General features: G+C 37.6%; 4 protein-coding genes and 1 long non-coding RNA gene across 7 annotated transcripts in view; 4 read left to right on the plus strand and 1 right to left on the minus strand.

The window, feature by feature from the left end:
• The window catches only part of LOC124308139 (dynein regulatory complex subunit 5-like), a 57429-nt gene extending 56399 nt beyond the window's left edge, over positions 1–1030 (plus strand). Inside the window, exon 13 of the mRNA XM_046770536.1 lies at positions 967–1030. Within this exon, the coding sequence (XP_046626492.1) occupies positions 967–1030 (64 nt within the window). The remainder of the gene's footprint in view (positions 1–966) is intronic.
• Positions 1003–6696, plus strand: LOC124308144 (ADP-ribose glycohydrolase ARH3-like). Its single transcript, XM_046770549.1, has 6 exons — positions 1003–1174; positions 1332–1489; positions 1943–2161; positions 2292–2404; positions 2596–2824; positions 5698–6696. Exons 1-6 carry the CDS (start codon positions 1003–1005, stop codon positions 5860–5862), a joined length of 1056 nt encoding a protein of 351 aa, XP_046626505.1. The 3' UTR covers positions 5863–6696.
• Positions 3122–4664, plus strand: LOC124308146 (uncharacterized). Its single transcript, XM_046770552.1, has 2 exons — positions 3122–3790; positions 3945–4664. Exons 1-2 carry the CDS (start codon positions 3404–3406, stop codon positions 4530–4532), a joined length of 975 nt encoding a protein of 324 aa, XP_046626508.1. The 5' UTR covers positions 3122–3403; the 3' UTR covers positions 4533–4664.
• A 2982-nt stretch (positions 6697–9678) lies between the features above and the next one.
• On the plus strand, positions 9679–13007 carry LOC124308141 (odorant receptor 43a-like). 3 transcript variants are annotated; one of them, XM_046770543.1, is made up of 8 exons: positions 9679–9838; positions 9918–10125; positions 10457–11034; positions 11493–11592; positions 11653–11745; positions 11829–11984; positions 12081–12252; positions 12440–13007. In XM_046770543.1, the coding sequence occupies exons 2-7, from the start codon at positions 9925–9927 to the stop codon at positions 12126–12128; spliced, it is 1176 nt and encodes a 391-aa protein (XP_046626499.1). In that variant the 5' UTR covers positions 9679–9838; positions 9918–9924; the 3' UTR covers positions 12129–12252; positions 12440–13007. The 3 variants fall into 3 exon arrangements, with proteins under 3 accessions (XP_046626499.1, XP_046626498.1, XP_046626500.1); XM_046770542.1 differs by having other exon boundaries at positions 9679–10125; XM_046770544.1 differs by having other exon boundaries at positions 9679–10125; positions 12443–13007.
• On the minus strand, positions 10032–11139 carry LOC124308154 (uncharacterized). The gene is made up of 3 exons (XR_006908928.1): positions 11015–11139; positions 10447–10930; positions 10032–10159 (listed from the first exon to the last, which is right to left on the minus strand). It is a non-coding gene; the product is annotated as an uncharacterized LOC124308154 (long non-coding RNA).
• Positions 13008–15582: the final 2575 nt, after the last annotated feature.

A 15582-nucleotide genomic window follows, 5' to 3' on the forward strand; every position in this document is an offset into this window, starting at 1 on the left:
TACGTGCAGGTACTCAACCGAGAGTAATGATGATTTTCAAGCTGGTCGAAAACCATCCTGATTTCTATTTATACGCGCCAATGTTTTACGATACCATACCTGTAACTTAGACACTTGACAATAATTTTCGATAATAATATTCGTTAACAAGTAATTGATTACCCGCTGAAAGCCAACCACCGTACCCGATACCGCAGGTACTGACATTCGTGACTCATCTTTCAATGATTATTGATGAGGAGAAACATCAATATTGCGCGTAGCTCAGTTTTCGTATAGGTACTGTGTAGTCGACATCCACACCTGAACTCCAATCCAACGTAACCCGCAAGAATATGGGAGGAAGGTGAACTAAATCGATCCATATCCAATTTTCTTCTTCCAGAGATCGATTAAAAAATTTGTTGTTCTCTGTCTCCCTCGTACGTGAATTTGATCGGAAAGCACCGAAAGTGCAGGTTTTTTCATCATTTTAGACACGTTAATAAAGCATTTTAATAATAAAGTCTTGATAGAATATATAAAAATTAATCATTCCAATAAGAGATCACAGATCAGCTGACAAACTTCTCTGCACTCCTGTTTAATTTTTTTTTATATATTCTTTCATGCGTGAGTTTACTATACAAAGTTCATCATCTCTGATAAGTCCGGTTTCTGCCCCGCGATGAAGATTCACTAATAAACGATACACAATTTTTTGTAGTCAATTTTGGGAGTACAAAGTTTCTAAAATATTCATTTGTGTTTTAACAACATCGGTCGTTAAGGTTCGTGATTTGTTTTGCTTCGACCAGTACAGTAATACTTCGTCATGGTAACTGCGCTCTGCATTATCTACTGTCTGTAACCAATGCACGCTTACCATCCAGTTACGCGAAAAATTAGTTCTAAGAACTTGTTTCACGTCAGAGGGCGAATTCAGGGATACGCATACGAAAGATTCATCCGCTTGTCTTCTGCTAGCTGTCAAAGCGGTAGGACGCGTGCCGACGAAAAGCAATGGGTAAAATGGATTCATTGTTGTTGAAAAGCAAATTTCGAGGCTCCTTGCTCGGCGCGTTGATGGGTGATTGCCTCGGCTCCGCTTACGAAGGGGACGAACTATTTAGCGCTGGTATGAAGCTGGTCATTCAAAAGTCTTTCGACAAACTGCAAGGGCCGCATTTTAAAGGTTAGAAAAACAACTTAACCCAATGTGACAAACTTTTGTTAGATAACTTTCTTTCTCCGAATTAAATGAATATATTCCGGATTTAACTGTCAGACTCCAATCATATCGGTGGAAATTATTTGCTGATTCATCTTTCGTGTTATTCTTAATTTTGCAGCGCCTGTTATTCAATTCACTGACGATTCTGCAATGACTCGAGCCGTTGCCGAATCTCTGATCGAGTGCACAGGATTCGACCAGACACACATGGCCAAGAAGTTTGTCAAGTCTTACTACCTGGAACCCAACCGAGGCTATGGAGCTGGTGTAACGACGGTGAGTTTTAATTATAATCAGGAATATTACAATAGTTTGTAAAATTGATCCTGATACAGGATCTCCTTAGGGAAAGCAAAATGCACGACAGTAGGTGGCGGTCAGGACATATGATTAATACAAAATATATTACACTCGTTATGGAAAATCAGAGTTTGTTGCTTCAAAATCGTTTTGCGATGTTCTGAAACTTTCAGTGAATCATTAAGAGCAAATATCCTATACAGTGAGGAAGATGAGACTCATAAGTTCATATCACATCGATTGTAACAGTCTACATTGTTTCCATCGCGATCCTGTGCCAAAATTGAATTTTATCTTGGATAAATAAAACCGTCCGAAAAATTTGACCAAACTTTCAATATGTCCAATTGAACTTGGATCATTTGTGTTTCTTACTACACAAGAATATGCGTGTAGCATCAATTTTTTTTTTTCTTCGTTTGCGTATAGGTATTTCATAAACTTCGAAACAACAAGTTCGTTGATGTACTAGGGCCTGCGAGGGAGCAGTTCAACGGCGAAGGTTCCTTGGGTAATGGTGGCGCGATGAGAGTCGCTCCAATTGCGCTTTTCTACTATAAGAATTCTGAGCTCATGGTTGATACAGCCAGGAAACAGTCCCATATCACTCATACGCACAAAACTGGAGTCGACGGAGCAATACTTCAGGTTGATAAAACAAATCTATACAATTAGAGTGACTGCTCAAAGTTGAGCTCAGAATTTTTTTTTTACTGTAGGAAAAGATAGTTTTTTAATCTTGATTATGTCACTACTGTATTTCATAATGTACTTTCAGGCGATTGCTATTCAACAAAGCCTCTTATTAGATCCTAAAGAAGAATTGGATACCTGCAAGTTTACTGACAACTTAATTAATGAAATGGACAAAATTGAAATTGATGAAGAAGGGTAAGTGACTAGTGATTTAGCAGAAAATTGTATACTGAATTACTGATCAATCACGTGTTAATACCCTATACAATTCTCAGAATTTACGTGTTCAAAACTCGAAAAAGATTTCCATAACTGTAAATACAGTTTCATAAATTCTGCAAAACTATGGCACTTGTAAATGTAGATTCTAAAATAAACTCTTGCAGATTAGGTTTGGTTGACCCATCTCCTTACAAAACTCAATTGAAGTTACTGAGGAATCTAATCTGCGAAGACGGGGATGGGCCTCATGATGAAAAAGTAGTTCATCAGTTGGGAAACGATGTATCGGCACTTCATTCTGTGCCTACAGCAATTTATTGCTTTCTCAAAGCTCAGAAACCCATACCAGCCATACAGACGGAAAATCCACTGAGAAGAACAGTTCAATATGCTGTGAGTGAAACAGAGTCGAGAATCCCTTTGTGGAATATTATAACCCCGTTATTTTTAATATCCAATAAGTGTTCATGTATTACATGTTTAGTTACGTTATATGATTATCCAATAACTGCAGTTTTTCGAATGTTATTGAGAGACAGGGACTTTGCCACTGTACTCTTCGGAAGCCAAAATTTGTTGACGCAAGAAATCGCTGCTGATCAATATGCTGTAAAAAAATCGATATTTGAACTCTACGTATTACACCTCAAGATCATAGCACATGGCAAAAAGTCCGGTTATTAAGCGTTAGGCACTGAAAGAATATGAAAAGAGAATTATGTTGTGGCATCATTTATTTCAGGAAATCAAAATAATACACCATATATATTAATAGGAGCAACATCAAGTAACAATGAAGAAGACAGTAGATGAAAAGTCAGTTAAAAAGGAAAAATGTCTTGACATTTTAATTTTGGGTTAAGAAAAAAAAAGAAAAAAAAAATTACCGTGATGCATCGAATTTACCGTGTATTTTTACAATCTCAATTCATTTCAATTTAATTTCCAAGCATTCTAAGTCCTAAAAATGAAATGAATGGGTGTGATGATGTTCACTCTTTGCTGAAACCGAAATTTCGCAAGGAAGCGCTATGGTCGGAAGACGACATCTGCAAACTTGTTCGATTGTATAAAAATTCACCATGTCTATGGAGGAAAGATATACCTGCCTATGCAGACAATATTGCGCGACATCGCGCGTATCGAAGTATACACCAAAGTTTGAATATGCCACGTGTTACATTCACCGATGTTATGATGAAGATTCGAGAAACTCGGCGTCTATATCTTAACGAGCTGATAAAATCGGTTACCGGACAAGTTTCCGGATGTATGCACAAACCGGAACAGACCTGGTTCACCGTCATGCACGAGTTTCTTCATCGATACTTGGACTACGATGAATCTGCTGAGTTACACGTTAGTACACGCTGTGCATTGGCTGTTGGCGATCCATGTCGCTTTAGAATAGGTGAAATTTTTGGTGCAAAGAGACCGTAATGGAATTAAGAAGAGAAAAGTAAACTTTTTTCGAGAAAATAGTTACAAATAACGATGACTCGTGTTGTTGCAGGATGCGATTTGTAGCATGGGCTGGAACGTCGGTCTCAATGATTACAAGCGCATACTTAAAAGTCTTAATTTAGACGATTTGAGTCCACCATCCGCAGGAGACCCAAGAAGCGAAGAGCAATGCTCAAACAGCAGGGATGTGCGTAAAGACAAAAGTCCTTACTCCGTGTCGGAAGAGGAATGCCTCCGTACAAATTGGCTTCCACAATCCAAGGACGAAACTTTTAGTCCATCATGTTCGCCTACCTCAATATCACGTCATCGCAATACTGCCGTTTCTCTGCTAGATAAAACCACGTGCAGGTTTTCGCGAGTAGAACATCGCTCGCCTCCGATGTCGTGGATTCATTCTGCGCGAAACAAGGATTCCCCGTTGTCCGATTATTGTTCGGAAAATAGTGCTTCAAACCTGTCAAAGTCAGGTGTTCAGTTCAGTTTGTACAGCGATTCTTTACTCTCTGAAAAATCCTCTTCAACGACTGTTTGTGAGACATGGGCGGATTACACTTGCAATCCTGAAAAAAAGCTTACCTCGTGTGGAGTGCAGTGGAATAGTTTGGAAAGTAAGGTGATATTAATCGGTAGATAGTATACGCGATTATACACGTCATTCAATAGACTGCAACAACATTATTATTGCAAAAAGCAAGGCTCTTTATTAACGGACGATGCAACGTGCACGAAAACGAAAAATGTGGCGATTTCGGCACAGTACGATGAACACGACGTGTTTGCTAACACTATCGCATCTCAACTCAGAGAAATGAATGTGGAAACAGCTCTGCAAGCTCAAAACCATATCAAAAAAGTAATCACGGATTATCGATTACATAAACCTGAAACAGTATGTCAGTATTTATTAATCGAGTATTGTTATTGTTACTGCAAATATTTAAAAAAAAAATGTTGTTATTTCGAGAACCGGAAATGGATCGTCGTTCATATTTGGTGTTACTTTAGCAATCCATCAGATTACTGCGACCAGAAATCAGCGAAAGAGGTAAATGTCGGAAAGTCTCGTCGCCTCGAGATGGCAAATCTTGTCACGTACAGCATCAACGGACGAAATCTCGAAATGCTGCAGTAACCGCTGGTACAGGTCAACAAGCTCACTTGCAATGTTCCAGTCGTGAGATCGAGGACACAGCGGCACCTCGAAGCCAATTTTGCCCGAATAACGCTAGATCCATAGTCTCTCAGCAATCTAACAATAAGTCAAGACCTAAAAAATCCTCTTTAGTTATTGAACCGACAATTACGCGCTACAAACGCCCAGTGTCTACTTCGTCTCGAATTAAACTTGCGAAAACCGACAAAGGCGTAAGATTTCTTATCACTTACCATCAATATTACGACTGTTTTTTTCAACGTCTTGCGCAATTCACATGGTTCGCAAAGTCATGTTTTATCTTTCCCAAAACTGCAGTCAAGTCGTAAAGCTTCAGCGTTTTTTGAAGAAATTGGCAAACTTGCGGTATCGAGGAAAAAATTGCCCAAATCTATTCGGTGAAACACAATTAAAGAACAGTGAATCGAATGCAGCTCGACTCAATGGATCAGCGGCCGATAATAAACCAGCTAAAGAAATGTAATTTGCAACAAGTTCGGCTCACTGAAACTTGAATAGCTTTTCACCATTTCCTGCTCCTACAATTCCACTCTGTAATTTGAATATTTTTGTATTTCTCAAAGATTTATTCTTTTTTCTGCATTGTTTCTCCTGTACAAAATCGATCTCGGTCTTTTGTTTCCAGATCAGCCTAGGCGGCGATACGGATACGATCGGCAGCATGGCTGGCGCTATTGCGGGCGCCTTTTACGGGGAGGAGATGATTCGTCCAGAGATTTTAAAACACTGTGAGACTTCTGACAAGTTCAGGGAACTTGCCGATCAACTCTTCCACCTGGCCACAGCTTGAGAAACGAATAACAAGATGCTACAGTACTCAATCGACTCTGCCGTTTCATATTAATTGAAATCAAACGAGTTTTTTTTTTTACTTCAGACCAACAAATCAATGGCGCGACCGTTGATTATTTTTTTGACGTCATTTTGATACGATTGTAAAAATATCGTTCTTATGCACTAGTTTCTTTGTTAGATACCGTATTTTACGACTTGTATAGCGCGCATTTAATTCATTCTCCGCGAGTAACGGATCACTTCGCAATCAGTTATGTCTTTTTTACGGACCGATGATTATACTCGTTTTGCTACAACTGACGAGTAACGTGGTATTCCACAGATTATTCAATAGACTTTCATAATTTGAACAATCATATGATATCATAAAAAGAACGTAATCTACTAGATCCGTTTTGAATCTCTATTTAATCATTCGTCGGTGACAATTTCTCCCATTGTACATTTATTATTGTTGAATAAAAATTATTCTATACTCGCTCGTTCTCGTTAAAAATAAATGCATATCATTTTCAGGTTATTGTTACATTTGTTAGTATGTAATTGCAATTGTAAATAACAGTACGATGAATTGTATAAACTTTTATACAAAGAAACTTCGCGTCATTTTTTATAATAATCGAATAAAGTGACGCATAAAATCAATATTAATCGAAAGTTTTGCGTGAACGTTTGGCTTGTGAATTTGTTTCAAGTTTGACAGAAAAAATCTTAGAAACCGTCCGTAAATTACATTATCAGTTTCGAACCTTTTTTTAACTCTTCCTCCATCCCCCAAAGGAACGTTGTCGTCTTGGTGAAAGTAATATTTTCATATTCAAAGAACATTGACAATAAAACAAGATCACTAAAATACAAATTGCGCATTTTTGAAAGGTCACGTTACTTCGGTCGACCTCCATCCCCAACTGGCAACGTAATTTCTGGACGACTCTTTATACGCTTTGATATATTCCAGCCATTTCTAACTGCCTTAGAAGTGAAATCGAAAAGCGTCTTCTTACGCATCGCGAACTCTTGCAACCCGGATTTTATAGGCATGTTCCAGGCAATATTTGTCTCGCTTACGCAATTTGGTGTGTTTACGCAGTTTTTCGTTCAATTACATTGTTTCTGAAAATTGAATTTATGAACAAGCTGCAGAGCGTCTTTATTTTACACGAGAAGACACATCGCGTATCCGTAATCAATATGACCAACGACTCTATGTAGTAGTCTTAAATAATAGAGTAAAACCTCAGCGATCGATCTAAAGATAGTCCCTAGTCTTTCCTGCAAAAAACCTATCTCTTCTTTCTTCTTTTGTTTTCGACATTATACCACTACAGGGTGAAACGCTTCGCCGCAGTTACTCTGTGTACTTTTATTTGCAGGAACAATAATAGACTCGTATCTTATGCCCGTTCAATATGAATATCACGCGAAACTGTGAAGCAATATAAAAACTTTCGTTACGGCTATATCGCACCGTAAGAAGGAATTATATTCGCAACAAAAATTACAATTCATTACCCTCGATGATATTTATCAACAAAAATCATTTTTCTTCTGCAAAGTTACCCAAAATTTATGGCACCGCCATTGATTAAGTTTTGGGTAAGTGCAATTATTCAATTCAATTATACATCAGCTCCCATTGGAATTTAGAATTTACACTGCAGTTACAATCCTGCGGATTCTACGCTACGGAAACATCGCGCATAGTTGACTGGATGTTCCCAATTTTTTTTTTTTTTCCACAGCCGCGCTATTTCCCAAATTAAACTATATAAGTATATCGGAAGTTTCTGAAAATTTATAATCACATGCGGCACGTGTATATTTTGGATAAATTATTTCCAGGCAGACCGTTGCCGATTAATTGACTGTGACTGTACACTGTGTAGGTACACTGAAAAAAATTTGATTTGTTACAGTAACTAGAAAAATTCAGTAAAACAGATATCGATAAAAAAAAACTGTTTTAATATTGTTGGGATTACGAAAAACGAGGTACATGTAATCATTTCGCGCTATCGTCGATTCTTGTTTGGTAATTGCAACGCAAAATTAGTTTGTTCGGTTTACTCTACTTTTTTAGTTAAACAAGGCTTTAACATCAATTTATTGTTGCACAAGCATTGAATTTTCGCAACAGTTGCAAGAAAATCTAGTAACATTGATCGTGATGAGAAAGAATAGTAACGGATACTAGACTTTCCGGTAACAGCTAGAGAACTAATTTTCATTTTCTACCTAGAACTATATTTTTCTATTGTGATAAAAAATGAAAATAGTTAATGACTGAGCGGTAACCGGACCTAAAAATTACTCTCAGTCTACTCGAATAGTAATTATCTTTTGAAACAACGAACGATAAACTGAGAAACGGTCGTTGGTTCATTCTGTAAGAAAATGCAATGGCAGTAATCCGTGATGTGGAATAAACCGGGGCCGCAAATTGCTCCTCGCCATTTTGCAGCTGCACAGTATTCCACGATTGACTTTTATTTGCGCGATGAACTCCCACCTTTGAGAGATTCGCGCATATGTTTGCGCTTGCCTGAGCCAATAGTAAGCACTGGCCAATCAGAGGATGACATTATGAATTCTCCCCTCTCTGCTTCGCGGAGCTGCCTTCGTACTTATTCATGCAGTAGCGAGCAATTAATTGTAATTGCATAAATCTGAAATGCATCAAAAGTCCGCGTGTTGTTGCTGCATTCGAGGAAAGCATCGAACAGTTAATCAATTAGATACTGCGAATTGTTCCCAAACTTATTTACAGTCTTCGAACGATCGCTTCGGTAGTGAGAGCTTGAAATCGCAATTTTGCTAATCTGCACGTAAACTGATAGCATGTAATACCTGAGATATAAAGACGACGAGATCTTATTTTAGAAACCGTATCCATGTCACGAATCAAACCATTCTCTGCTGGGAAAAATATTCTGAAGACTTAATTCGTCAAAGAAATCTGAACTTTCGGAAATACACTTTGTAGAATAAATGGAAAAGATAAATCAGTGACTTACTGTACAGAAAATTGTAGAAATTGTGTCTGAAGTTACGAATTTTATAAAGAATTTTGGAACTTAAGATTTCTTCATTAATCTAAACGATTTTCAATATTAATCACTCTGAATTATCTTTGAATTTTTACTGAAAATTAATCCGGGAGTCGTAATTTGTCAAGGAATTGTTTTCATTTTGTCTAGTGTAGGATTAAATTGCGATAAAGGTAATGAAACCATTAAAAGCTCAAATTTGACGCTTTCGTTTTATCAACCCTCTTCGTACGTCGAATGGAAAGGTAATCGTTAAAATTACTGTCATCGAGATGCAGACATCGCCAGTTAAATGAAATCAGGATCTGAAACAGTTAAGACACGTCGCAAAAAGATCTCTGACCATTTCCTTTTTCATTACACAGTGGCATGCATCTACGTCATTGTACACGAGGCAAAGAAAAGGCTTGAATGGGTCAGCGAAATAAATATTAATGCAGGCATGGATAAAAAAAAAAATATTTTACTAGTGAAAAAGAAAATGTAGTATTCTTCAAATTCCTTTATACTGCATCAAAAACCTTTTATGTTCGCAATCTTGCTCTACTTGTTGGTTAACATGAGAGGATCCATTATTGTACATTTCAATCAGTTAGATCTATAATGTATACGCGTGTCATAACTACAATTATCACCCTATTTCTACTCGTAGAGTTGGGAATTTCACGCGGGCCAGAAGGCAGAAGGAATCAGCAGAAGTTTCGACCAAAATTCGCAATTCTGCAAGTGTGACGGTCCGATTTAGCGGCACGGAGGGGATAATGCATCTTTTGCAAGTATGCCTGCCGAAGGAAACACGAAAGTTCCTCGAGGTTTCGTGCATAAACAGATTGCAGAATTCAGTTCAGCCCTGCATGTCTCAGAAGTAACTTGGAGTCTCTCGTAAAGTTTATCACGATCGTACAAAAATTTCGCTTCTGGATAGTACGTATTTTCTTGATATTATTACAATTGTTTTACAGCAGTTCGCCATATAACTCGAAAGCATTTTTTTTTGTCAAAGTCTCGAGATGCCCATGGACTATAAAATGCGGCCATCTTTTTGGGATTATTTTTGGGCAGCAAAATTGATTCTTCAAGTCGCAGGCATTCTTCCCATCGGCGAACCCTCATCTTTGTGGAAAACAATTCTCTCCGAAGTTCTTGTAGCCTCTCCACTGATGTATGGCTCATATGTACTGATACAACCACTGAATTACATTCTCTTTAAGGTGAGCAAAAAACAGGTAATTCAGTTCAGCTTTTCTATCGAAACAAAATAATCTTTCGTTGGAGAAAAATTAAATCACAAAATAATGGACCAAGGTATGTTGAAAATGAACATGGTTTTAGAAATAACAAAATCAACTATAAATCGTTAGTAACCCAGATCTCGTTGAATAGCGATCTACAATTTCATCCAGATACAGCATCACGAAACATAGAGTCTTGAAAGATCTAACGTTGATCGGTATTTCTACTACCAATGAATCTGTTTGCGAAAAGAATGAGAATTCAAAGAGTTACGAATCCGAACCATAAGAATCCTTTACCCTGACGCAGAGTGACAACATGGACGAATTGCTCGAAGCCGTGATAGTCGTGATCACCGTTTCAGGCGGACAATTGAGATCAATTCTCATATCCATTCATCGCCGCAAGATCATCCGACTGTTTACCATTGCCAAAAAGTTGTGGGACGAGTCTGTTGCGGAATACGACGAATTAATTTTGACCTGGGCTGAACGGGCGAGATTTTTCTGCACTATTTACTTCTGGGCTACACAGGTTTCGTCGACCCTGTTCATCTTGACTTCGGTAGTGAAACAGCTATCGTTAGCCCCGAATTCAACGATCAGCCACTACCCCTTCGGATTTGAAGAAAGTGTCACGCCAAGCCCGCAGTACGAGATCAAATACGCACTTCAGATCATCAGCGGATACCTTGGAATGATGTTCGTAGCTGCTTCAGACATGGCTGTGACTCTTTTGGTTCTAAATCTCTGCGGTCAACTTGCGCTCATCCAGAGCTGGCTTCTGGACATTTCGAAGAAGGAATTAATTGAGCCGAGACGAAGAACCGACGGCAGTGTTGAGATAGAGTTGAGAAAATGCATTCACCGTCATCAGGTCGTAATGAAGTAAGTATACATTTTTTCGTTCTTTCATCTTGTTATAAATATTCACGATTCTCTCAGCTAGCATTTTCAACATCGTGTTGACGTATACTGTTGTCGAAATTCCCCGATGACACAACTGCGTAAAAAAACTTCGAAGGATATCTTACGATATTAAAAAAAATTATAAGGTAAGTGTACCACTTGTTGACCCTTTTATTTTCCAAAATTATAAATTGACGGCTCAAATTGTGAATTTCTCGATTACTAAAACCAATTGGTAGAGGGTCAGACACTGGAAATTTATTTTTTCGTCATTAACACCCAAAAAGGTCAATAATTTGTACACTTACTTATTGATACCTTATTGGCCAAGGGTTGAACAAATAAAGTTGAGCAGACAAAAGAATATTCCATCTTGACAATCCATTGTTTTCTTTTCCTTGATACGAGGGACTTAAAAGAGCTTTGAATGTCCGCAGTTTCTGCGCCGAGTTAGAAGAAATAGTCAATTGCATAAACCTGGTGCAAATCGTTGGCGGGATGTATACAATGGCAATATCAGGCGCAAGATTGGCGAAGGTAAAATTGATTTGAAATTTGAGCAATCGGAGCTTTTTCAAGGATACATAATCGTTGCAGAATCTGAGATCGTACCGGTTCTCAGGACCACTTATAGTTTCAATCATTGGACTTTACTTCTCATGTTGGCCAGCGGATAATCTTTCTTTCGAAGTAAGTACGCGTAAGTTCAACCCATTATTGGTAGAAGATTCAAAAGCTATTTCTTCTTCAATATCATCCGCCATACTGTTAAGAGCGCCAAGGTGGCACACGCAGTTTATGGAGTTCCATGGTACAGCTTTTCACCTATTGAGAAATCCCTTGTTGCGATAATGCTGGTGCGATCTCAACGTTCCGTTAAACTCACCGCTGGAAAATTCGTCGCATTGTCATTGGAGACTTTTTCCTCTGTAAGTAACACCGCGGGCACTTTGTCGACTGTCCAACCCTCGTAAGGTTTGAATTTTCATCGATACGTCCTACAGTGCCATTGAAATTAATTTCAGATTTTATCCAGCGGTATATCCTGCTGCATGATTTTGCTTAGCTTCTAAATCTGGTACGGTATGCTGCAATGAAACGTCACATCGTGGATATCGATTCAGTATTGCAACGAGTAACTCGCGCGTATCATAAGTAAAATGACGAGCAATTGTAATGCAGCACCTTAAGTTATCAGTGAGTAATATTTTTAACGAGTCATTGGAAACACTTAGAAATTTCTGAGTGCGCTTACATGCTTACAATTAGATGCAAAACTTTACAGATCAAGTTATGGATTATAGGAGTCATGAGATGTTCCTAAAATAATTTTCTTAAACTGGGCAATCTTTCTAAGCTTCATTAATTTTCTTTTTCTTTTTAGCAGATGTAAATCCAACTTCCAACTCGAAGTTTGTGCACGGTTACGATGGTAATTAAAATTTGGAAGTTCAAAATTGACCGAGTATGAAAGTGTAGTTTGAAATGGAGCAATTCATTACCGCTAAGCTCATAATATTATTGCGATTGATTTATTATATACGGAAATAAACGATTAAAAAATTTTTAAGGGACCAGTCACTTTTCCATAATTTATGCTAATAACGAGTAACGTTTATTGCGCTATGTTATTAGAGCTATGCTTATTTTGGATCTGGCTTTCTCAATCAACATTTTCAACCGTCTGATAAGTAGACGAAAAGAAAATTCAACGATACTAATAAAGTTGATTCCTTTTCTATGTTTGACAACTGTGTGGCTTTATCGTGCATAGATTTTGTCGAATCATTGCACAACGGCGATCGATGGTCGTAATAAGAGTATTTAGATCGGTAGTGAAGGCGTAATGACCGATCGAAGATAAAGATGCGTCAAGTTGGTGACAGAAAGTATCAAATAGCACACTGTAACTCCTCTAAAAATTACAATGTGGACATATTTTAGCCTTGCAATAATTATCAATAATTACAGAAAAAAACGAGAAATTTCTTTTAAAGCAGAAATATACTCGGTTTGTTGACATATGTTAGTAGATTAGAAATTCGACGTGTATCTTACTATAATAGAGAAGTGATGTTTTAAAAATGAATAAAATTTTCTGAAATTTTAATCGCTCCAGTGACGATGCCGTGAGACACGGACGATGTGCCAAGCGATACGTCTATCTGCATACAATATCCTCCCCTGCATTTGTTTACGTGATAAACCTGCCAATATGTGCATTGGAGTGTCTTTGAACGCCACGAGACTCACCGCACAATCAATACGACGAACGGTTCGTATGCTTGAATGATTAAGCAGATAAAACCCCAGGGGTCTATATGTAAAGCTCACCCTCGACATGTGAAAAAATTACCGTGTATCTTCTTTGCTTTCGACATTACGACCAGGGGGAAGAATCGTCGATTAAGCTTTTATTATACTTTTACTGTTTTTCAGAATTATCAACATTGCGAATTCAATTTGCACACTTGTATGAGCTTAACGAAAACTTGTTAATAATCGATGATTTTACAACAATGATGCGTTTGATGCAGTACGTTAATGGCAATTCTTAAATTGCATTAGTCATAGTTTAATAGGCTTTTGCCATAGTATGATAAGGAAATGAATTTGAACAAAGTAAGTCTTATGGCTTCCAATGACTTAACATTGTTTCATGCTGATGGTAAAATTTTAAACATTTTCTAAAGAACTTTTAATTTGCACGCAATTTTTGAGTCATGTTTTCGTGATCGGTCGAGTTAAAAATAGAAATTATGTTTCGGGTAAATTTATACTCGTAGAAGGATACCTATATATTTCAAGCTTCAAAAACTTGATCACTGCTCAAGCCAAGGGTTGGTTTTTGGGAATTTCATCCGCCTTACGAAAAGAGTTTCTTCGAAGATATCCTGGCTGATCCGGCGTAGTCGGAGAATTTCATTCGTCCGTACAAGTTCGGGAAAAGATTTAGAAAAATCTGCTAATCCGTAGTGTCAATTACTTGTCTCGAATCGCTAATTATTGAGTTTTAGAATTTAACAGTTATGAAAGTTTTGCAGAATAATGTTGTATTACAATATATATCATATTTATAATAATGAAGAACCGTTGAAAATGGCGGTAAGAATTAAAGCAAGGAAACTTCTGAATTTCTGTATGCATAGCTGCCTAACATTTTTTGGGTGAGTTTATAAAAAAAACCTGTCGCTGTTCTGATACAAGTTGTACCCTGACCATAGTCACGAAAAATGTCGCGAATACTTTCAAGCTTTTCGAATCACGACAGCCCATTGCGTGTCACAAACAATGAACTTCCAAGTATGTCAGTAAACTTTTCGCAGAGGTTTGTCCCATTTCCAACCCAAATCCGTGCATTCGGCATTCGCGTACACTCAACCAATTCTGTTGTACCGAAACATTCACTGGAAACAAAGTATTTGATATACCATTGCAAACGAGTGGCATTGTCAAGTATGGAGTATCTTTGCTGCATAAGCAACAATGACACAGCAGTCGGTGTCTCGGCCTTTCCAACGCCAAGAAATCAGGTGCATTTTCTTATTACGGTTGAGCATTGCAAGTGCACACTTAAAAAGTTGTACTTTTCGATCTCTGTACATCTATTCGTTGGCGTGATAAAGTTTTCTTCTAGGAGATGTATATTCTATACACTATAGTTACAGAAATATGCGTAAGCGTTGTTACTATTGACGAGGCATAATTCCAAGTTCGTGAACACTGATCGTATGATGCAAGTGATCAAGGAAATGAATGTGTCTAGGGGGAGTATTCATTCATCAACTTGATCATTCTTTCTGAGCAGGGATCACAGTTACATACTCTAACGATTTGATAACGATTGAACATTAAATAAAATAGATCAATGAAGAAAAATACACGGAAAAAAGTTGACATACACTTAACACCATTTAATTTTATAGAAATTTGAAGACTGCCTCACTCTGATCCGCTGAGACCTTATATTCTCACTATTTATTTGGAATAGGATACATCGTTACAAAACTCATTCAGTACTCACCAATATCGTCAGTGCTGCATCGCAAATGCAATCTTGCAAGGGGTGCAGAGAGGATAAAAAATAGTTCGCACCCAAGTTCAAAGTTTCGATCATTATCAAACCGTGGAGATTTTGAAATTCTGCTGCATCTATGGTCTGGAAGAATTGAAAAAAATTTATGAGGGAAATCGTTGGTAAGTGCGTAAATATCTATAAAGAAATTATACCTATGGTAAGCGATAAAACTAAACTAACGAACTGTCGATATCTTTTATCACATCCTGATGATTATGAAGAAACAACATGAAGCCTTTTTGAAACTTTAATGATCTTTGAGACTATTTTTGTATAACCACAAAATAATTTTGACCTGAATTAAGTGGGCTGAAATTATGAGAAGAGGAGAGTGGGCTACAATTGATTAATTTTCAGTGTACGATGTTGCTAATTTTTTTCGAAGATATTTTCGCTCCCGAGTGAATGGAATTTGAATTCAACTCACTGACAACAATATCCTGAAGTTG

The sequence above is a fragment of the Neodiprion virginianus genome, chromosome 6, assembly GCF_021901495.1.
Source record: "Neodiprion virginianus isolate iyNeoVirg1 chromosome 6, iyNeoVirg1.1, whole genome shotgun sequence".
NCBI classification, from domain to species: Eukaryota; Metazoa; Arthropoda; class Insecta; order Hymenoptera; family Diprionidae; genus Neodiprion; species Neodiprion virginianus.